Here is a 24,166-nt window from a genome sequence, read left to right as displayed (position 1 = left end):
TAGAGGAGAGGTGGCTTTCATGGGGAGGCGTGCCTTATGGGTGCAGGCACAGGAAAAAATGAATTTGGTGGGGCAAGCTCTGGTTTCTGGTTTTGTGTTTTAAAAAAGTTATTTATGTTGTGAAAATTAATAAAATAAGCTGCTGCCTTTTTTATCCCACTTTGGTGTATGTGTTTCATTTGGGGCGTAGTTATGGGTGGTACAAAATGATTAGACAATTTGGGGTCAAGGAGCACCCCCGGACGAAACTATTGAGGGTAGGGGTAATTGACCCCTATTGGATAAATTGAGGGTCAGGTAAGGGACAAGGGGGCGTGATTTTTACAGAGGTTTCAAATCAGTGGTTGGGTCAGTGGATTTGCACCTTTTTTACTATACTTACCTGATTGGGAGCAGAACGGCTTAAGTGCCCACCCACCCTCCCTCCCTTTAAAAATTTTTTTTAACAAAAATATACATATATATTAACTTAAATTTTCTTTGTCGCAGCAGTGGCGGGGTGCTTGCCCTGGATGCTGGCTTATGGTTGGGGTTCCTGGTACCTTCTGTTGGATACACAGGAGAGGTGGTTTTCATGGGGAGGTGTGCCTTATGGGTGCAGGCACAGGAAAAAATGAATTTGGTGGAGCAAGCTCTGGTTTCTGGTTTTGTGTTTTAAAAAAGTTATTTATGTTGTGAAAATTAATAAAATAAGCTGCGGCCTTTTTTATCCCACTTTGGTGTATGTGTTTCATTTGGGCGTAGTTATGGGTGGTACAAAATGATTATACAATTTGGGGTCGTCACAAAATAGTATAGGTTAACTTCAGTGAGTCAGTGGAGGAGCAAGGTGGTGCTAGCAGAGTTTGTTGTCCTTTGAATCTTGTCTTCTGCATTTACTGAACTATTTATTATTTTTATATACATCATTTTATTAAACAGAATATATTTTAATTATCTTAGCCTTGCGGAATCTGATGGCGCACTACAAATAAACGATAATATTTTCTTGTATGTATTTTGCTGTACAGTATTTTGTATGCTATGAGTGACACCGTGATACTTCCCACTGGGCGGAGAATAGGAGGTTCCCAGACAGTCCCGTCCTGTACAAGCCCTCCTGACACGTTAGTGGGTGTTACCGTGGGCGGTTTAGGAAGTGTTTGTGTCTTGTGACTTCTCTCAGTCACCTGATAACTTGAACTTCATCATCATTACCCGGTGCCAGTCATGGCAGCTAGTTGTTGTCTTCCCGGTTCCCTTACATGTTTTCTAAGTCTGCTTGTTCTTCTGTCCCCGGTCATTTCGCAGTATGCGCCCACCTGGGACTCGCTGGACGCTCGGCCGTTACCTGCCTGGTATGACGAGGCTAAGTTCGGAGTGTTCCTGCACTGGGGCGTATTCTCGGTACCCTCCTTCGGGAGCGAGTGGTTCTGGTGGAACTTGAACCTGAAGAACCCGGCCTATGTAAAGTTCATGGAAGACAGCTATCCTCCCGGTTTCACCTACGCGGACTTCGCCCCGCAATTCACTGCAGAGTTTTACAATCCTGATGCCTGGGCCGAGCTCTTTGAGGCTGCTGGTGCCAAGTGAGAATATAATATTATTCCTATAGAATGCTGGTGTGTGCTGCAACGCTCTGGGATCAGGGATGTAGGCCGGCGAAATGACAACACGGAGAGCTCATATATAATAGATGTTTTACTACTTTATTTTCCTTTGTTTGGGTAAATTAAAGTGGTGTTGGGGAAAGTAATTTAAACGGTTGTAAGCGATGAAGATAATATGGGTAACACAAGGGACATTGGTTAAATGGAAGAGTTGTCATGGGTAATAGGTGTTATGGGAGTAAATATAAAAAAGCTAAGGGACTTCCTGTTTTGTTTTTTTTGCTAGAACTCCACATAGGACAAATGCATTAAGTTAAACACATAAATAGGAGTTTAGTAGAAATTCTATATTGAGTCATATGATAGTTGTATTTGTGAGTGCAGTGTAATGTCATTTGCTGGTGTTGATGAGGCACTATTTGTTGAAAAGGGGTCAATAATAGTGCAATTCAAGTTTTATAATTAAAGGGATAAAGAAGCATTTTATTGCATTCTACTTCCATTGACAAACATGCTTTTGGTAAAAGTTGTTGCTGTTTTCCAGGGGTATACATAAATATTCTGTGTGGTCCCATGCATCAGTATGAAGTTGGAAGACTTGTCATACAAGCCACTGCTTACTGTTTGAATACTGTTGCTCTGGCCCTCAAAGCATATGTGTGTATGCTGCTGAAAAACAGTAATACATTTTACTAAAAGTATTGTTGCTAATGGAAGTATATTGCAAACATTTTTGACCAGTCTATCCCTTTAATACACTGAACTGAAATTTGCAGAACATGCTCATTCTGAATCGTGAATTACTTATGTCTCAACTTCCTCATACTAAGGACACATATTTTTTTTAACCCTTGTAACAAGCAAAACATGATGTCTTGTGTCTGTAACTGCAAAATTCCACAGCGATACACATTTTACAATTTGGACTGGAGAGAATCAAATACTTTATCTGAGTTTTGTTTTCTTATTGTTTGTTTTTTTTGCTGTGTTCATTCTTCTCATATTCCTTTTGCAGATATGTTGTTTTGACAACTAAACACCATGAAGGTTTCACTAACTGGGGTTCTCCTGTTTCCTGGAACTGGAATTCTGTAGATACAGGGCCACATAGAGACTTGGTGGGAGATTTAGGAGAAGCATTGAAAAAAAGGTTGGTTGATTAGGTAATAAAATGCCTTGAGGCTTCCAATGTTTTTCTTTTCTGTAACTCATATTCTTTCCGGTTATAGTAGTATTGAAACCTTTGCTGATATTATTCCAGTGTCTCATTAGCAATTTCATTGTCCTTTGTATGTTTTAAAGTAAACCCTGATTTAGTGAAGGTTGGTATAATTCATTTTTGCAGTGTGATTGGTGGATAAATGTAGCCACCAATCAGCAAGCACTGTCCAGCGTCTGAACCAAAAATGGGCAAGCTCCTATGCTTACATTCCTGCTTTTTCAAATAAAGATACCAAGAGAACAAAGAAATTGATAATAGGAGTACATTAGAAAGTTGCTTAAAATTGCTTCTCTATCTGAATCATGAAAGAAAAAAAATTGGGTTCAGTGTCCCTTTTAAACAGCTGCATTTAACTTCAATTACATTATTAGTTACTCACCAAAGTGTTATTGCTCCTGATGTGTCTTCAACTCTCCTTAAAGGGACAGTCTAGGCCAAAATAAACTTTCATGATTCAGATAGAGCATGTAATTTTAAACAATTTTCCAATTTACTTTTATCACCAATTTGGCTTTGTTCTTTTGGTATTCTTAGTTGAAAGCTTAACCTAGGAGGTTCATATGCTAATTTCTTAGACCTTGAAGCCCACCTCTTTCAGATTGCATTTTAACAGTTTTTCACCACTAGAGGGTGTTAGTTCACATATTTCATACAGATAACTTCTCGTGCACGAGCACAGTGTTATCTGGGAGCAGGCACTGATTGGCTAGACTGCAAGTCTGTCAAAAGAACTGAAAAAAGGGGCAGTTTGCAGAGGCTTAGATACAAGATAATCACAGAGGTTAAAAGTATACTATTATAACTGTGTTGGTTATGCAAAATTGGGAAATGGGTAATAAAGGGATTATCTATCTTTTAAAACAATAAAAATTCTGGTGTAGACTGTCCCTTTAAAGCTGTCTTTTATTCTAACCCCTTACAAATGCCAGTTCGAGATGCTCTGCATATTTACTATGAGCAGTGCCATCTTGGAACTTAAAGGTACATGAAACCCAACAGTTTTCTTTCATGATTCAACTATAGCATACAATTTTTAAACCACTGTCCAATTTACTTCTATTATTTAATATGCTTTGTTCCCTTTGGTATGCTTTGTTGAAAAGCATATCTAGGTAGACTCGAGGCGCAATGCACTACTGGGAGCTAGCTGCTGATTAGAGGCTATGCATATATGCCTCTTGACATTGGCTCACCTAAAGAGTTCAGCTATCTCCAAGTAGTGCATAGCTGCTCCTTTAAAAAATATTCAAAGAGAATAAAGGACATTTGAAAGTTGTTTAAAAGTGCTGCGTTATCTGAATCATGAAATAAAACATTTGTTTCATGCCCCTGTGTTCTCACACTCTGACAAAGTGTTGCACATTCACAGATCAGAAACATTGTTGTCTTTTTAATTGGCCGTATGGTGAAATTCAGTTTAGATCGCACAATACAAAATATGGGCTGCACGTTTCTGTATTGTCTTCACCGATCTGTATAATTCCTGAGGACATTTTTATATTTATTATTTTATGTAAAAAATGCAGAAATGCAAACCTTGTGCAAAGTACAGGTTTCAAAAAGCCTCCAATGTCAATGATTTCTAAACGCACACCACTCTGTCAGTGTGCAAGAATTGATGCCTTTCAAAATGGCAGCACCTAGTATGAAGAGATTCAGCAAATGGCACTTGTAATGGGTTAATATAAGATAATTCCTTTTGAAGAGAGCTACACTCATTGTAGGGAAGTAGTAACCCTGCTACTGGCCAGCCTATTTAGCACATACAACATAGTAAAAGCATAACCAATGCAAATCTTGAATAGTAGATAGGTAAAGCACCTGGTCTGTTGTGCAGAGCCTTTTTTATATCTGTAAGAACTGACACTTCTGATGGATAATGCCATAAACTGTCAGGGTTCCAAAATGTTCTCTTGTGTAACCTGAGAAGCTATTGTGGTTGTGACAGAACAAAGCTAATATGATATAACTAGCACATGATTATTTGAACTTCTCTTTTTTTATCATCTTCATGGAACAAAGTAATATATTGGGCATTCCCACAACAGCCTAACCTACTATGGTTTTATGTTCTCTAATGCCTTATTGTGAAAAATGCTGTGTCAATTTTTAGATTTGGGGGGGGGGGGGGAACTAGCTATTTTCTCAGATTTAAACATACTTTAATAAGATCTATTTTTATGCCCATTTGTTATTATCAAAATGTTATTTTCAGGAAACAATGAGTCATATAAACAAGTTTATATATTTCTCTACAATTATCTTATCTATAAGATGCCGCGTCATGCCGCAATTTTTACCTTGGGAACTGTAAAAGGATCATGAAACCTAAATTTTTTTTCTTTTATGATTCAGATACATTACTACATTTTAAACAACCTTTCAAGTTACTTCTATTAGCAAATGTTCTTCCCTCTTTTTCTATCCTTTCTTGAAAAGGAGGTAGACAAGCTTAATCGTTTGCACGTGTCTGTAGCACTATATATAGCAGCAGTTTTTTGTAAGATTATAAAATTAGCAAGAGCACTAGATGACAGCACTTCTCTCTTTTTTTTTTTTTTTTTTTTTCACGTCATTTAGTGCTTCAGACATGAGCACGCTATCTACCTAGATATCTCTTTAACAAAGTAAACCATGAGAACAAAGCAAATTTGATGATAGAAGTAAATTGGAACCTTTTTTTTTTTTTAATATTGTATGCTCTGTCTGAATCAAGAAAAAAAATATTTTGTTTTTCATATCTCTTTAATGGGATCTAAATTTATAAATTTTTATATTAAGGAAATACACTTACTGTACAATATAAGCTGATTTAGTTTTTGAGACTTAGGCTCTGAGTGAGCTCTTTATCCTTGAGAAGATAGACTGTAGCAAACTATGGGATACTATGTCTGAGAATTATAGGGGTGAGTGGTCTGCCAACTAAAGGAGTCTTCTCTTTTATATATTTAGCAAAGCATGGAGTGTAAGTTTGCTAGATTTCTAACAACATGCTGATCATGCAGAACATTACATTTTTAAATTGTTTCAAACTTCCCATTTAAAAAGCTAAAAATAAAAAGAGAGAGAAAATCGTCATTCCAAAAGGTAACGTACTTTCATTTTGTTTCATATTTTAGAAAACTGCGCTATGGATTGTATCACTCGTTACTGGAGTGGTTTCACCCTCTTTATTTGATTGACAAAAAGAATAACTTTAAAACTCAGTACTTTGTATTTTCGAAGACCATGCCTGAACTGTATGATTTGGTGACTAGGTGAGAACTGTGTAATCAGTTGTGTGTTTTTATTTTTGTTTTGTTGTAATATAAATGGCTCAATTCAAATTTTTCATATTTACCCAAGTCCATATAAAGAACAAAAATGAAAAGTAAACTTTTATAGAATATTGCACTATTAATTAAAAACAAACAGAAGTAGGATAAAAAAAACAAAAACAATACAAGGGATATTTTAAGGAATAATTGTTATCTGATTGATTTACCAGCATTCACATAGAGACATTCTGTCAGGAGTTGGACAGCTCTGATTCATATGATATCATTCTCAAGGGTCATTAAAGCATTTTTTTTCCTCCAATATACAAATATATTTACAAATTGTTACTTGAAACATTTCACAACTTTATTGTTAACTTTTTTTTTTCTTTTTTCTTTCTTTAGTTTGTGAATTTCCAGCAGTACAGTAGTATGATGTGTGTATCTTACACTTGGGTAGAGTTCAAGTATATACAGCTTACCTGAAAAAATAGTTTTTATTTGTAAACGAGCGTTTTGCAAAAATATTCCTAATTTAATTCTAAAAATTTGTGGTTTTTTTTTTTTGTTTTTTTGTTTGTTTTTCCTTTCATGTAATTGGCAAGAGTCCATGAGCTAGTGACGTATGGGATATACAATCCTACCAGGAGGGGTAAAGTTTCCCAAACCTCAAAATGCCTATAAATACATCCCTCACCACGCCCACAATTCAGTTATACAAACTTTGCCTCCTATAGAGGTGGTGAAGTAAGTTTGTGCTAAGATTTCTACGTTGATATGCGCTTCTCAGTATTTTGAAGCCTGATTCCTCTCAGAGTACAGTGAATGTCAGAGGGATGTGAAGGGAGTATCACCTATTGAATGCAATGGTTTTCCTCACGGGAGATCTATTTCATAGGTTCTCTGTTATCGGTCGTAGAGATTCATCTCCTACCTCCCTTTTCAGATCGACGATATACTCTCATATTCCAATACCTCAACTGATAGCCAAACCAGTACTGAAATGGTTATCTGCTATATGTGGATGGTGTCTTTTGGTAAGTATGTTTTTATTTCTTAAGACACTCTCAGCTATGGTTTGGTACTTTATGTATTAATATAAAGTTCTAAAAATATGTATTGTACTTATATTTGCCATGATTCAGGTTTCAGTATATTTCCTTTTGCAGACTGCCAGTTTCATATCTGGGAAATGCATTTTTTAGGAAAATGTATTTCTTACCTGGTGTATAGTCTTTTTTTTGAATTGACTGTCATTTTCAAATTCGCGGACAGAATTAGGCTCGCGAGGGCGCAAAATGCTAAAGTTTATTGCGTCATTTTTGGAGTGAGATTTTTTGGCGCAAAGTTACGTTCGATGACGCAAATTCGTCACTTCTGGCATCTTAGTTGACACCGAGTCCTTTCACAAGGTTGCGTCTTCAATGACGCGAGTGTGTCATTTCCGGATGTTGTTAACGTCAAAAAATATTCTGTTTGTGTTGTGCGTCATACTTGGCGCCAAATATTTTCATTATTTAAAACCCCATTCCTATATGCCTCTTGCCTTTTTTTTTTTTTTTTTTTTTTCTATCAGAGGGCTATGCTGTTTGCATTTTTTTCCCATTCCTGAAACTGCCATATAAGGAAATTGATAATTTTTTCCTTTATATGTTGTTGTTTTTTCTCTTTAATTTGCAAGATGTCTCAATCTGATCCTGTCTCAGAAATCACTGTTGGAACCCTGCTGCCTGATAACAGTTCTACCAAAGCTAAGTGCATCTGTTGTAAATTTGTGGAGATTATATCTACAGTTGTGGTATGTAATAGTTGTCATGATAAACTTTTACATGTAGATAATGTGTCCATCAGTAATGGTACATTGCCTGTTGCTGTTCCTTCAACTTCTAATGTACAAGATATACATGTGAATTTAAAATAATTTATTGCTGATTCTATTTAGAAGGCTTTGTCTGCCATCCCGCCTTCTGATAAATGTAAAAGGTCTTTTAAAACCTCATAAAGTTGATGAAATTTCAAATGACCAACAACATACTGAATTATCCTTCTCTGATGAGGATCTATCTGATTCAGAAGATCCTGCCTCAGATATTGACACTGACAAATCTACTTATTTATTTAAAATAGAGTATATTCGTTCTTTGTTAAAAGAAGTGTTGATTACATTGGATATGGAGGAAACTAGTCCTCTTGATATTAAAACTAGCAATCGTTTAAATTCTGTTTATAAACCTCCTGTAGTTTATGCCAGAGGTTTTTCTAGTTCCTGATGCTATTTCTGATATGATTTCTAAGGAATGGAATAGGCCTGGTACTTCTTTTTTTTCCTTCTTAAAGGTTTTAAAAAAAAAAAAAAAAAAAAATGTATCCTTTGCCAGCAGTTAGATTGGAGTTTTTTGAAAAGATCCCCAAAGTTGATCTCTACTCTTGCTAAACATACTACTATTCCTATGGAAGATAGTACTTCTTTTAAAGATCATTTAGATAGGAAACTTGAATCTTATCTAAGGAAAGCCTATTTATATTCAGGTCATCTTTTTCAGGCCTGCAATTTAATTGACTGATGTTGCAGCTGCATCAACTTTTTGGTTGGAAAATTTAGCGCAACAAGAATTGGATTCTGATTTGTCTAGCATTGTTCGCTTGCTTCAACATGCTAATCATTTTATTTGTGATGCCATTTTTTTATATCAAAATTGATGTTAAATCTATGTTTTTAGCTAGAAGAGCTTTGTGGCTTAAATCTTGGAATGCTGACATGACTTCTAAGTCTAGATTGCTATCTCTTTCTTTCCAAGGTAATAAGTTATTTGGTTCTCAGTTGGATTCTATTATTTCAACTGTCACTGGGGGGAAGTGAGTTTTTTTTGCCTCAGGATAAAAGCTTCTAATCGTTTTCATTCCATTCGACAGAATAAGGAACAGAAATCTATCCTTCCCCCAAGGAATCTGTTTCCAATTGGAAGCCTTCCTCAAATTGGAATAAATCCAAGCCATTTAAGAGACCAAAGCTAGCCCCCAAGTCTGCATGAAGGTGCAGCCCTCATTCTAGCTCAGCTGGTAGGGGGCAGATTAAGATTTGTCAAGGATGTTTGGACAAATTCTGTCCAAAATCAATGGATTCTGAGTATTGTCTCTTAGGGGTAGATATTTTCTCTCACTCATCCCAGCAAATCCAGGAAAGGCTCAGGCTTTCTTGAAGTGTTTCAGACCTGGAGTTTTCAGGGGTAATCATGCCAGTTCCGTTTCAGGAACAGGGTCTGGGGTTTTTATTCAAATCTATTCATTGTCCCAAGAAAGAAAATTCATTCAGACCAGTTCTGGATCTGAACATTTTGAATCGTTATGTAAGATTACCACTTTCAAAATGGTGACTATAAGGACTATTCTGCCTTTTGTTCAGTAAGGACATATGTCCACAATAGACTTGCAGGATGCATATCTTCATATTCTGATTCATCCAGATCATTATCAGCTTCTGAGATTCTCTTTTCTAGACAAGCATTACCAATTTGTTGCTCCTTCCTTTTGGCCTAGCGACAGCTCCTAGAATCTTTTCAAAGGTTCTCGGTGCCCTACTCTCTGTAATCAGAGAGCGGGGTATTGCAGTGTTTCCTTATTTAGACGATATCTTGGTACTAGCTCAGTCTTTACGTTCTACAGAATCTCACACAAATCAACTAGTGTTGTTTCTTCAAAAACATGGTTGGAGGATCAATTTACCAAAAAGTTCTTTGATTCCTCAGACAAGGGTCACCTTTTTAGGTTTCCAGATAGATATAGTGTCCATGACTGTCTCTAACAGACAAGACGTTTAAAATTGGTTGCAGCCTGTCGGAACCTTCAGTCTCAGTCATTCCCTTCAGTAGCTATGTGCATGGTAGTTTTAGGTCTCATGACTGCAGCATCAGACGCGATCCCCTTTGCTCGTTTTCATATGAGACCTCTCCAGCTTTGTATGCTGAACCAATGGTGCAGGGATTATACAAGGATATCACAATTAATATCATTAAATCCCAATGTTCGACTATCTCTGACTTGGTGGTTAAATCACCATCATATAGTTCTAGGGGCCTCTTTTGTTCGTCCAACCTGGACTGTGATCCCAACAGATGCAAGTCTTTCAGGTTGGGGAGCTGTTTGGGGATCTCTGACAGCACAAGGGGTTTGGAAATCTCAAGAGGTGAGATTACCAATCAATATTTTGGAACTCCGTGCGATTTTCAGGGCTCCTCCGATTTAGCCTCTGTTGAAGAGAGAACCGTTCATTTGTTTTCAGACAGACAATAACACAACGGTGGCATGTGTCAATCATCAGGGTGGGACTCACAGTCCCCAAGCTATGAAAGAAGTATCTTGTATACTTGCTTGGGCGGAATCCAGCTCCTGTTTAATTTCTGTGGTTCATTTCCCAGGTATAGACAATTCGGAGGGGGATTATCTCAGCCGTCAGACTTTACATCCGGGGCAGTGGTCCCTCCATTCAGGTGTGTTTTCTCAGGTTGTTCAGATGTGGGGTCTTCCAGAAATAGATCTGATGGCTTCTAATCTAAACAAGAAACTTCCCAGGTACCTGTCCAGGGATCCTCAGGCGGCAGCAGTGGATGCGTTGACACTTCCTTGGTGTTATCAACTTACTTATATTTTCCCGCCTCTAGTTCTTCTTCCAAGAGTGATCTCTAAAATCATCATGGAGCTGGTGGCTCCAGCATGGCCTCACAGGTTTTGGTATGCGGATCTTGTTCTGATGTCCAGTTGCCAACCTTGGCCACTTCCATTAAGGCCGGACCTTCTGTCTCAAGGTTCGTTTTTCCATCAGGATCTCAAATCATTAAATTTGAAGGTATGGAAATTGAACGCCTAATGCTTAGTTAGAGGTTTTTCTGACTCAGTGATTAATACTATGTTACAGGCTCGTAAATCCTGTTTCTTGAACGATTTATTATCAAGTTTGGAAGATTTATATTTCATGGTGTTATTCTCTTGGCATTCTTTCAGAATTCCTAGAATTTTACAGTTTCTTCAGGATGGTTTGGATAAGGGTTTGTCTGCAAGTTCCTTGAAGGGCCAAATCTCTGCTCTTTCAGTTTTATTTCACAGAAAGATTGCTAAACTTCCTGATATTCACTGTTTTGTACAGGCTTTGGTTTGTATCAAGCCTGTCATTAAATCAATCTCTCCTTGGAGTCTTAATTTGGTTTTGAAGGCTTTACAGGCTCCTCCTTTTGAGCCTATGCATTCTTTGGACATTAAACTACTTTCTTGGAAAGTGTTCATTTTGGCCATCTCTTCTGCTAGAAGAATTTCTGAATTATCTGCTCTTTCTTGTGAATCTCCTTTTCTGATTTTTCATCAGGATAAGGCGGTTTTGCGGACTTCATTTAAATTCTTACCTAAGGTTGTGAATTCTAACAACATTAATAGAGAAATTGATGTCCCTTCCTTGTGTCCTAATCCTAAGAATTCTTTGGAGAGATCCTTACATTCTTTGAATGTGGTAAGAGCTTTGAAATATTATGTGGAAGCTACTAAAGATTTCAGGAAGACTTCTAGTCTATTTGTTATCTTTTCTTGTTCTAGGAAAGGTCAAAAGGCTTCTGCTGTTTCCTTGGCTTCATGGTTAAAGCTTTTGATTCATCAACCTTATTTGGAGTCGGGTCAAGCCCCGCCTCAGAGAATCACAGCTCATTCTACTAGATCTGTCTCCACTTTGTGGGCTTTTAAGAATGAAGCTTCAGTTGATCAGATTTGCAGAGCAGCAACTTGGTCTTCTTTGCATACATTTACTAAATTCTACAGTTTTGATGTATTTGCTTCTTCAGAAGCAGTTTTTGGTAGAAAAGTTCTTCAGGCAGCTGTTTCAGTTTGATTCTTCTGCTTATGTTTTACATTTTTCTTTTCATTTATGAGAATAAACGTATATTTTGGGTTGTGGATTAATTTTTTTCAGCGGAAAATGGCTGTTTTTATTTTATCCCTCCCTCTCTAGTGACTCTTGCGTGGAGTTCCACATCTTGGGTATTGCTATCCCAATTGCCTCTTGCCAATTACATGAAAGAAAACATAATTTATGTAAGAACTTACCTGATAAATTCATTTCTTTCATATTGGCAAGAGTCCATGAGGCCCACCCTTTTTATGGTGGTTATGATTTTTTTTTTTGTATAAAGCACCATTATTTCCAAATTCCTTTGATGCTTTTTACTCCTTTCTTTATCACCCCACTACTTGGCTATTTGTTAAACTGAATTGTGGGTGTGGTGAGGGGTTTATTTATAGGCATTTTGAGGTTTGGGAAACTTTGCCCCTCCTGATAGGATTGTATATCCCATAGGTCACTAGCTCATGGACTCTTGCCAATATGAAAGAAATTAATTTATCAGGTAAATTCTTACATAAATTATGTTTTTTCTTTCTTTTACCTTTTTTAAATAGGTGAACCACATTTTATAAGGCTGTCTGTAAATGCACCATCACTTTGAGCTTTGGGATTCACATTTAATATTTAGTTATTTTAAATCTGTCTAGCCAGTTATCATTTGACAATATACCAGACTTAACCACACATTGCTTAGCCAAACTTAAAGCTCGCTCTGTTGAGGTCCTTAACAATTAAAGAAGTCTCACTAGCTTGTGATGAGATCAATAAGACATTGAGGAGATGGGGACCATTAATTGGTCTACCTCTCTAGTGACTAGTTTTGTATTGATGCAACAGTGAGTCAATAGTAATATTGTACACTGCATGTTGGAGCAAATTTGAAATGCTTGACAGCTTCTGCCCTTTTAGTATTCAGAGGCAATTACCTATGTTTAAATTTAACACTGAGCGAATCCTTTATATGATTTAAAGATGGTAGTATGCAGTGACGTTCATTTGGCAGTTTTCTTCACTGCCAAATGAGGAGGCTGCTTTCAGTATTTGCACAGATCTTAGTGTTTTTAACTTGCACAAGAGGATATTCTGTACCCAAAAGAGCCAAATGCCGAAAGCAGCCTCTTCCGCATTCGGCTGTGAACAAAACTGCTGAATGCACACCTAGTAGTATGTTGTGTTTTATGTTTTGTTTTTATAAGCTAGATATGGATTTACTAGTTTTTATGCAAACGTGTGTAATGTAGAAGAGAAATAACTGCTTATATTATGATCCTCAAAGCCTGTACCTATTCTGTTCTTGCTGCTTGTCACATGGATCAGAGGACAGAATATTCTTGGAGCTCCGGTAAGAAAATTAAATGTAATTTACTATTCAGGTATGAACCAGATCTGATTTGGTCAGATGGAGATTGGGAAGCACCAGATACATATTGGAACTCCACACAATTCCTGGCTTGGCTTTACAATGAGAGTCCTATCAAGGTATCTAGCCCTTTAATATTTTAGTTGCAAATGCTTTGCCCTGTATGTTATCTGTAATTGGTCTGGTAAACCCTTCTGTTGCCATCAGGACAAAGTGGTGGTGAATGATCGTTGGTGTAGCAACTGTTCTTGCCATCATGGTGGATATTACAACTGTGAAGATAAGTATACACCCAGCACCCTTCCGAGCCACAAGTGGGAGAAATGCACATCTGTTGATACGTATTCCTGGGGTTACAGGCGCAACATGCAAGTCGGCCAGATAATGGATGAATTTACCATCATTTCAGTGAGTAGAGGCAAATTTGATTGTTTTGCTCTGACGGACACGTTCATGTCAGTTACGTTGATTGCAAAACTGTATTTTGACATAACCATTTTGGTGTCTGTACATAATGTATATTGTACATAATGTATTGTAGATCTTATTCTTTGACATTTGTAACATTCACAGGAGCTGGTCCAGACTGTTAGCTATGGAGGAAATTATCTTCTGAATGTGGGCCCAAGTAAGGATGGCCTGATTGTGCCCATTTTTCAGGAGAGACTGCGGGCTGTTGGGAAATGGCTGAGCATTAATGGAGAGGCAATTTATGCCTCTAAAGCATGGCGGGTACAAATGGAGAACTCTACTGTCAAAGTCTGGTGAGTCATCCTCAAACTGTATTGCGACACATTTAAAAGGATTTCTAACTGAACTAACGCTTCTTTTATGCATAGGAAAAGCGTATTCTTTAAAGGCATATTCAACTCAAACGTGAATCGCCCACACATGACTTAAACTTAATTAACTTGTTTGTTTTTGCTGTGCAATGTCTCTGCAAATGCTTGGAGCTCAGATTATGTGCAGTCTTACATAACTTTAAACATTTATTTTCTTGTCTGCACACAACACTGTAATTACTCAATTTAGTGCTTTAGTTAGTCCAAAGTAATTAATATAAAGCTCTTGTATCCATAAATTACTTAAATATAGTATGGGCCTTCTCTAATAGGGATTTTACATACTCCAGTAAATCGGATTAATAAAATAACAATCGTTTGAGAGCTATTCTCTAGTAGCTACATTTTATAACCTTATTGGGGCTAGTATAAGATTGTACTAAAATACAATATAATCAACATTTGTTATTTAAAGGGATAGTAAGCTCAAAATGTTTCTTTGATCACATTTTTTAATATTATCAACCCGGTGAAATGCGATGAATACCTTGCGTTGTGGTTTTTTCTCTGTTCTCTTGCTATTCTGGCTAAAAAAGTGTTAGGTTTTCCAAACCCACCATGGGGTTAATTTGCATACACCAATCGCGGTAGACAACCTGCGTTCTCTCTTTTCCCTTTTAGTTCCGGGTATAGCCCGACTGTCCACGCATGCGCTCTGGTGTGCTTTAGTTTATGCATGCACAATCATATCTGGATTTTCCTTTCAGACGTCACTATAGTTGCGGTCAGGAGACCGCAGTGATTCCCGAGCCATTTATCTCTATCAGGAATTAAAAGCGACAATACAAATCACAAGTTAAAAACTGCTCCTTCTGAAATCTGTAAATGATCTGAAAGACAATCATAATTCTTTAAAGACTGTTTTCAACTTGTGATTGTAAACCCAATAGGAAGCAAAAACATGTCTAAATCTTTAGGCATGACAGGATCTATTGACTTTAGTGCAATATAATGCAAGCTGCCTGTGACCATATATCTGTAAACATACATCATCGAGAGTAGATTCATAACATTATAGGCATGCGGGTAATTTACCTAAAGTCTTCTGTTATTGCTGTGCCCATGTGTGAGAGATCCAAATCCATTGTGCATGCTTTTGTGGGAGTAAACATATGGAAATTTATTAAAGGGTGGGCTGTTTCGAGAACAAGTCGAGCTGCCATTTCTGGGGGGCTGACAATCATGACGTCACAGCAATACATTAAAAAAGAAAAAAGTTTTAAATGGTGTTGGAGGCTTGGTGCAGTAAGTGCAGATTTACTACTTGATCATTTAGGAACCTTGGGTATGTTATGTGATGATTTTATGTAGACTTTTCTAATCCTTTAATTTGCTTGCTTATGCTGTAAACTACCTCTGTGAATTGTATTTTTCCACTCTTCCTAGAGCGACTGGGGTTCAAATTCTGCACCAAAGTATGCTTCTAATTGCCTGACCAGGTTACATATTAAACACTGGTTGCTTAGAGCAGTAAATTCCTCTAGAGCTAGCCCTAATTAAAGGGACCGTTTAATTTGTTTTCAGTTTCTTGTTTTACCTGTTGTATTAAATTGTTTACAAATAGCTCCTTTTTTTATTTTACTTTGGCGTTTTTAAATAGCTGATTCTTCCTTTGTTATCCCTACCTATTCTGACATTTTCTTTACTTAAATGGACAGCCTACTTGAAAATGTTTTATAATCCCTTAATTACCCATTCCCCAGTTTTTGTATAACCAACACTGTTATATTAATTTACACTTTTTACCTCTGTGATTACCTTGTATCTAAGCCTCTGCAGACTGCCCTCTTATTTCAGCTCTTTTGACAGAACTGCATTTTAGCCAATCAGTACTGATTCATAAATGACTCCATGGAGTGAGCACAATGTTATCTATATGGCACACAAGAACTAGCGCTGTCTAGCTGTGAAAAACTGTCAAAATGCACTGGGATAAGAGGTGGCCTTCAAGGGCTTAGAATTAGCATATGAGTCTACCTAGGGTTAGCTTTCAACAAAGAATACTAAGAAAACAAAGCATATTTGATTATAAAAGTTAATTGGAAAGTTGTTTAAAATTGCATTTCCTATCTGAATCGTGAACGTATAATTTTGACTAGACTGCCCCTTTTTAAGTAAAGATCAAAGAAGAACTATGTAAACAGCCATCAGAAGAAATTACACTCCAAGTAGGAGGTAGAAGAGATAAGCAATAAATGTTAATTTTCAGTTGTTCTAAGTTTTTTTGGGCTTTGGTTTACAAAGATAATAATATAAAGCATGTGTGTCTGTATAGAAAGTGATCAACTAAGTATATCTTATTTCCCTGCAAGCTTAGCCCATTTAAAGGGACATTAAACACTATATAAATGCTAGACAGAATGATGCATTCAAAGAAAAGATTAGTCTGAGCATAACATGCAGATGTATTTTTAAAGTTTCATTAGTTGTTTAAATATTGACAAAATAAGTGTTTAAGTTTTAGTGTCTATAAAACAATGGGAGCTGCCATGTTGTAACTTAGGTTACCTTCTCTGCTCTGGCCAATTAGGAATAGTTATAAATAGGTCACTAGAGTGTGCAGCCAATGGCTGTGTGAAATAAAAATGTGATCTGCACTTCCATTTCTAACAGGAATTAAAAAGTTAAAAATGTCATAATGGAATTACAGAAAAGGGGGCAAAATAAATAATGAAAATATATTGCAGAGGTTTTTTATTTATACAATTTATCATTTTATATTATCTAGTTCTATACTGTGAATATTTTTTTTTTTTTTAATAAAATGACTTTAAAGTGAATGTCAAGTTTGATGAATCAGTGCCCGGTTTTTAAAAACCCTATTAAAATGAAGGTCAATTATCATGTGAAAGTGCTCGGTTTTTAAAAAAACTATTAAAAACAGGGGCACTTTCATTCATGAAAATTGACATAGCACCGTATTTTAAAAGTACTTGCCTTGTTCTTCTGAAACGCCAGATCGCCGTTCTGAAACTATGCCCCGCGTGCTTCTTTCTGGTTTACTTACCCAGCAATGACAAAACCGACTTCCTCCAATCACGGCGTTGCCTCAGGCAATGATTCCCCCGGGGGGGAAGCCGTGATTGGAGGATGCCGGAATCGTCATTGCCGACGTATGAAGAGGCTTGCGGCGGGCTGTTGAAGCACTGGAGCGGCTTCAAGAAGAAAAGGCAAGTATATTTTAAAAAATGTCAATTGTGTTTTCTCCTGTTAAGTGTAGTCAGTCCACGGGTCATCCATTACTTATGGGATTATATCTCCTCCCTAACAGGAAGTGCAAGAGGATCACCCAAGCAGAGCTGCTATATAGCTCCTCCCCTCTACGTCATACCCATTCATTCTCTTGCACCTAACTAATAGATAGGACGTGTGAGAGGACTGTGGTTATTAAAATTAGTTTTTATATCTTCAATCAAAAGTTTATTTTAAACAGCACCGGAGTGTGTTGTTTTTTCTCAGGCAGCATTAGAAGAAGAATCTACCTGAGTTTGTGTTGATCTTAGCGGTCGTAACTAAGATCCATTTGCTGTTCTCGGCCATTCTGAGGAGTGAGGTAACTTCAGAACAGGGGACAGCGGGCAGGGTTCACCTGCAAGGAGGTATGTTGCAGTATATTATTTTCTAAGGAATGGAATTGACTGAGAAAATACTGCTAATACCCATATAATGTAAGTGCAGCCTTAAATGCAGTAGTAGCGACTGGTATCAGGCTGATATGTATGTATGTTACACTGAGGTATTTCTGGGGAATAGAACTTCACTAAGAAAATACTGTATACATTTAACTTATATTTGAGCCCCCACTGCAGTGAAAGCGACTAGCAGCAGGCTTATTAGTATCATTTCATAATTTTATTTAAAACGTTTTACTGGCATGTTAATCGTTTTTTTTTTTTCTGAGGTACTTGGTGATAAAAAATTTTGGGCATTATTTTTCCACATGGCTGTCGTTTATTTATGAATAAATTCAGTTTACTGAGCTTCCCCACTGTTATAATGAGTGGGAGGGGCCTATTTTGGCGCTTTCTTGCGCAGTAAGAATTCAGTCACAGTCTTCCTATTCCTTCCTCCATGATCCAGGACGTCTCTACAGAGCCCAGGGGTCTCCAAAACTAGTTTTGAGGGAGGTAATCACTCACAGCAGACCTGTGAGACTGTGCTTTTGACTGTGATAAAACGTTTATATTCTGTTATCCGTTTTTTGGGTATTAAGGGGTTAATCATCCATTTGCTGGTGGGTGCAATCCTTTGCTAACTTATTGCATTTACTGTGAAAATTTGGTTGCTATAACAAATTTGGTTCATTGTAATTTCAACTGTGACAGTTTATTGGTGCTTCTTAAAGGCACAGTAACGTTTTTTATATTGCTTGTAAATTTATTTCAAAAGTATTTTCCAAGCTTGCTAGTTTCATTGCTAGTCTGTTAAACATGTCTGACACAGAGGAAACTCATTGTGCAATATGTTTAAAGGCCAATGTGGAGCCCAATAGAAATTTGTGTACTAATTGCATTGATGCTACTTTAAATAAAAGTGTACATGTAAAGAAAATTTCACCAGACAACGAGGGGGAAGTTATGCCGACTAACTCTCCTCACGTGTCAGTACCTTCGTCTCCCGCTCAGGAGGTGCGTGATATTGTGGCGCCAAGTACATCAGGGCGGCCCATACAAATCACTGTGCAAGACATGGCTAATGTTATGACTGAAGTATTATCTAAATTGCCAGAAATTAGGGGTAAATGCGACCACTCTGGGGTGAGAACAGAGTGCGCTGATAATATTAGAGCCATGTCTGATACTGCGTCACTATTTGCAGAACATGAGGACGTAGAGCTTCATTCTGTGGGTGACGGATCTGATCCAAGTAAACTGGACTCAGACATTTCAAATGTTAAATTTAAGCTTGAGAACCTCCGTGTATTGCTAGGGGAGGTATTAGCGGCTCTGAATGATTGTAACACGGTTGCAATTCCAGAGAAAATGTGTAGGCTGGATAAATATTTTGCGGTACTGACGTTTTTCCTATTCCTAAAAGGCTTACAGAAATTATTAACAAGGAGTGGGATAGACCTGGTGTGCCCTCTTCTCCCCCTCCTATATTTAGAAAAATGTTTCCAATAGACGCCACCACACGGGACTTATGGCAGACGATCCCTAAGGTGGAGGGAGCAGTTTCTACTCTGGCTAAACGCACCACTATCCCGGTGGAGGATAGCTGTGCTTTTTCAGATCGAATGGATAAAAAGTTAGAGGGTTACCTTAAGAAAATGTTTGTTCAACAAGGTTTTATATTACAACCCCTTGCATTGCGCCTGTCACGGCTGCGGCGGCATTCTGGTTTGAGTCTCTGGAAAAGACCATTAACTCAGTTACATTGGATGAGATTACAGACAAGCTTAGAGTCCTTAAGCTAGCTAATTCATTTATTTCCGATGCCGTAGTACACTTAATTAAACTTACGGCTAAGAATTCAGGATTCGCCATTCAAGCGCGCAGAGCGCTGTGGCTTAAATCTTGGTCAGCCGATGTGACTTCTAAATCTAAATTGCTTAACATACCTTTCAAAGGGCAGACATTATTCGGACCCGGTTTGAAAGAAATTATCGCTGACATTACTGGAGGTAAGGGTCATGCCCTGCCTCAAGACAGAGCCAAACCAAGGGCTAGACAGTCTAATTTTCGTGCCTTTCGTAACTTCAAGGCAGGAGCAGCATCAACTTCCTCAGCTCCAAAGCAGGAAGGAACTGTTGCTCGCTACAGACAGGGCTGGAAACCTAACCAGTCCTGGAACAAGGGCAAGCAGGCCAGAAAACCTGCTGCTGCCCCTAAGACAGCATGAAGTGAGGGCCCCCGATCCGGAAACGGATCTAGTGGGGGGCAGACTTTCTCTCTTCGCCCAGGCTTGGGCAAGAGATGTCCAGGATCCCTGGGCGTTAGAGATCATATCTCAGGGATATCTTCTGGACTTCAAAGCTTCTCCTCCAAAAGGGAGATTTCATCTTTCAAGGCTGTCAGCAAACCAGTTAAAGAGAGAAGCGTTTCTACGCTGTGTACAAGACCTTTTATTAATGGGAGTGATCCATCCAGTTCCGCGGTCGGAACACGGACAAGGGTTTTACTCAAATCTGTTTGTGGTTCCCAAAAAAGAGGGAACCTTCAGACCAATCTTGGACTTAAAGATCTTAAACAAATTCCTAAGAGTTCCATCGTTCAAAATGGAAACTATTCGGACAATCTTACCTATGATCCAAAGGGGTCAATACATGACCACAGTGGATTTAAAGGATGCCTACCTTCACATACCGATTCACAAGGATCATTATCGGTACCTAAGGTTTGCCTTCCTAAACAGGCATTACCAATTTGTAGCTCTTCCCTTCGGGTTAGCCACGGCTCCAAGAATCTTTACAAAGGTTCTGGGCTCTCTTCTGGCGGTACTAAGACCGCGAGGAATTTCGGTAGCTCCGTACCTAGACGGCATTCTGATACAAGCGTCAAGTTTCCAGACTGCCAAGTCTCATACAGAGTTGGTTCTGGCATTTCTAAGGTCGCATGGGTGGAAGGTGAACGTAGAAAAGAGTTCTCTATTGCCACTCACAAGAGTTCCCTTCTTGGGGACTCTTATAGATTCTGTAGAAATGAAAATTTACCTGACAGAAGACAGGTTAACAAAACTTCTAAATGCTTGCCGTGTCCTTCATCCCATTCAACACCCGTCAGTGGCTCAATGCATGGAGGTAATCGGCTTAATGGTAGCGGCAATGGACATAGTACCTTTTGCACGCCTGCATCTCAGACCACTACAATTGTGCATGCTAAGTCAGTGGAATGGGGATTACTCAGATTTGTCCCCTATGCTGAATCTAGATCAAGAGACCAGAGATTCTCTTCTATGGTGGCTTTCTCGGCCACATCTGTCCAGGGGAATGCCCTTCAGCAGGCCAGACTGGACGATTGTAACAACAGACGCCATCCTACTAGGTTGGGGCGCTGTCTGGAATTCCCTGAAGGCTCAGGGATCATGGACTCAGGAGGAGAGTCTCCTTCCAATAAACATTCTGGAATTAAGAGCAGTTCTCTATGCTCTTCTGGCTTGGCCTCAGCTAGCAACTCTGAGGTTCATCAGGTTTCAGTCGGACAACATCACGACTGTGGCTTACATCAATCACCAGGGAGGGACAAGGAGTTCCCTAGCGATGATGGAAGTCTCAAAGATAATTCGCTGGGCAGAGTCTCACTCTTGCCACCTGTCAGCGATCCACATCCCAGGCGTGGAGAACTGGGAGGCGGATTTCTTAAGTCGCCAGACTTTTCTTCCGGGGGAGTGGGAACTTCACCCGGAGGTATTTGCACAACTGCTTCGGCGTTGGGGCAAACCAGATCTGGATCTCATGGCGTCTCGCCAGAACGCCAAGCTTCCTCGTTACGGATCAAGGTCCAGGGACCCGGGAGCGGTTCTGATAGATGCTCTGACAGCACCTTGGGTCTTCAACATGGCTTATGTGTTTCCACCCTTCCCGATACTTCCTCGACTGATTGCCAGGATCAAACAGGAGAGAGCATCGGTGATTCTAATACCGCCTGCGTGGCCACGCAGGACCTGGTATGCAGATCTAGTGGACATGTCGTCCTGTCCACCATGGTCTCTGCCTCTGAGACAGGACCTTCTGGTTCAGGGTCCTTTCAAACATCCAAATCTAATTTCTCTGAGGCTGACTGCATGGAGATTGAACGCTTGATTCTATCAAAGCGTGGATTCTCGGAGTCAGTGATTGATACCTTAATACAGGCTAGGAAACCTGTTACCAGGAAAATTTACCATAAAATATGGCGTAAATACTTACATTGGTGCGAATCCAAGAGTTACTCATGGAGTAAGGTTAGGATTCCTAGGATATTGTCTTTTCTACAAGAAGGCTCTGTCCATTCTTTTACACAAGCGTCTGTCAGAAGTTCCAGACGTTCAGGCTTTTTGTCAGGCTTTGGCCAGGATTAAGCCTGTGTTTAAATCTGTTGCTCCGCCATGGAGCTTAAACTTAGTTCTTAACGTTTTACAGGGTGTTCCGTTTGAACCCCTTCATTCCATTGATATCAAGCTGTTATCTTGGAAAGTTCTGTTTCTAATGGCTATTTCCTCGGCTCGAAGAGTCTCTGAGTTATCGGCCTTACATTGTGATTCTCCTTATCTGATTTTTCATTCAGACAAGGTAGTTCTGCGTACTAAACCTGGGTTCTTACCTAAGGTAGTCACTAACAAGAATATCAATCAAGAGATTGTTGTTCCTTCATTGTGCCCTAATCCTTCCTCAAAGAAGGAACGACTTCTGCACAATCTGGACGTCGTCCGTGCCCTGAAATTCTATTTACAGGCAACTAAAGATTTTCGACAAACCTCTTCCCTGTTTGTCGTTTATTCTGGACAGAGGAGAGGTCAAAAGGCTTCGGCTACCTCTCTCTCCTTCTGGCTTCGTAGCATAATACGTTTAGCCTATGAGACTGCTGGACAGCAGCCTCCTGAAAGAATTACAGCTCATTCTACCAGAGCTGTGGCTTCCACTTGGGCCTTTAAAAATGAGGCCTCTGTTGAACAGATTTGCAAGGCTGCAACTTGGTCTTCACTTCACACCTTTTCAAAATTTTACAAATTTGACACTTTTGCTTCTTCGGAGGCTGTTTTTGGGAGAAAGGTTCTTCAGGCAGTGGTTCCTTCCGTGTAAAGGTCCTGCCTGTCCCTCCCGTCATCCGTGTACTTTTAGCTTTGGTATTGGTATCCCATAAGTAATGGATGACCCGTGGACTGACTACACTTAACAGGAGAAAACATAATTTATGCTTACCTGATAAATTCCTTTCTCCTGTAGTGTAGTCAGTCCACGGCCCGCCCTGTTTTACGGCAGGTCTAAATTTTAAATTAAACTCCAGTCACCACTGCACCCTGTAGTTTCTCCTTTCTCGTTTGGTTTCGGTCGAATGACTGGGTATGACGTAGAGGGGAGGAGCTATATAGCAGCTCTGCTTGGGTGATCCTCTTGCACTTCCTGTTAGGGAGGAGATATAATCCCATAAGTAATGGATGACCCGTGGACTGACTACACTACAGGAGAAAGGAATTTATCAGGTAAGCATAAATTATGTTTGTTTTTTTTTGTTTTTTTTTAAACGGGCACTTTCACATAAAAATTGACCTTCACTTTAAAAACAGGGGCACTTTCATTCATCAAACTTTATATTTCACTCGTTTTTCTTAAAATACTTACCTTTTAATCTTGAAAGCTGCTCCAGTGATTTCCCCCTCCTGCCGCTCGTCACTTTATATGTCGGCAATGACAAATACGGCATCCTCCAATCGCAGGTTCCCCCCCCCCCCCAAGGGGAATCATTGCCTGAGGCAACACCGTAATTGGAGGAAGCCGGATTCGTCCTTTTTGACATTTGAAGAGGCTTGCGACGGGTGGGTGAAGCGCTGGAGCGGTTTTCAAGATTAAAAGGTAAGAATTTTAACAAAACAATTGAAATGTAAAGTTTGATGAATGAAAATACCCCTATTTTTATAGTTTTTTTTTTTTTTTTTTTTTTAAAACCGGTAACTGATTCATCAAACTTGGCATTCACTTTAATGTGCTTTTTTTAAAAATGTAACCTTAAAAAAAAAAGTCTATGCCTGTACACAGCTGGGCTGTGGGATAGAAGCTCACTGGATAAAGACTTTCACAGTAATAAAAAGGTTTAATTCTCAGGACAGATTTGTTCCCTTTTTTTTTTCTTTTTTTTTAAAAGCACAATAAAAGGACCCTGTTATACAATCAACAAAAAAATGACTGTCTTCCTAGGCAAGACTGTTTATAGACCTTGTTCATTCAACCTGTTGCAATTTCTAAATCAGATTGTATGTTTAAGTCCTGAAATGAGGGGTGTTCACTCATTTGCAAAAATATTAATAAATGTTTAATGTATTTACTAGGTACACTACCAGAGCTTCCAGTGTTTACAGCATCTTTATGAGGTGGCCTGAA

At 38.7% G+C, this 24,166-nt stretch overlaps 1 protein-coding gene across 1 annotated transcript in view; it reads left to right on the top strand.

Annotated features, from left to right (window-relative positions):
- The first annotated feature begins 1,162 nt into the window (after positions 1-1,162).
- The window catches only part of LOC128653789 (tissue alpha-L-fucosidase), a 26,704-nt gene continuing 3,700 nt past the window's right edge, over positions 1,163-24,166 (top strand). Inside the window, exons 1-7 of the mRNA XM_053707292.1 lie at positions 1,163-1,568; positions 2,605-2,739; positions 5,931-6,068; positions 13,323-13,428; positions 13,517-13,717; positions 13,883-14,073; positions 24,115-24,166. The exon at positions 24,115-24,166 is cut by the window's right edge and continues 48 nt beyond it. Of these exons, the coding sequence (XP_053563267.1) occupies positions 1,210-1,568; positions 2,605-2,739; positions 5,931-6,068; positions 13,323-13,428; positions 13,517-13,717; positions 13,883-14,073; positions 24,115-24,166 (1,182 nt within the window). The 5' untranslated portion in view covers positions 1,163-1,209. The remainder of the gene's footprint in view (positions 1,569-2,604; positions 2,740-5,930; positions 6,069-13,322; positions 13,429-13,516; positions 13,718-13,882; positions 14,074-24,114) is intronic.

Source organism: Bombina bombina, chromosome 3 (genome assembly GCF_027579735.1).
Source record: "Bombina bombina isolate aBomBom1 chromosome 3, aBomBom1.pri, whole genome shotgun sequence".
Classification (NCBI taxonomy): Eukaryota; Metazoa; Chordata; class Amphibia; order Anura; family Bombinatoridae; genus Bombina; species Bombina bombina.
Note: the sequence above shows the minus strand (reverse complement) of the source record. Positions and strands in the feature narration are given on the sequence as shown.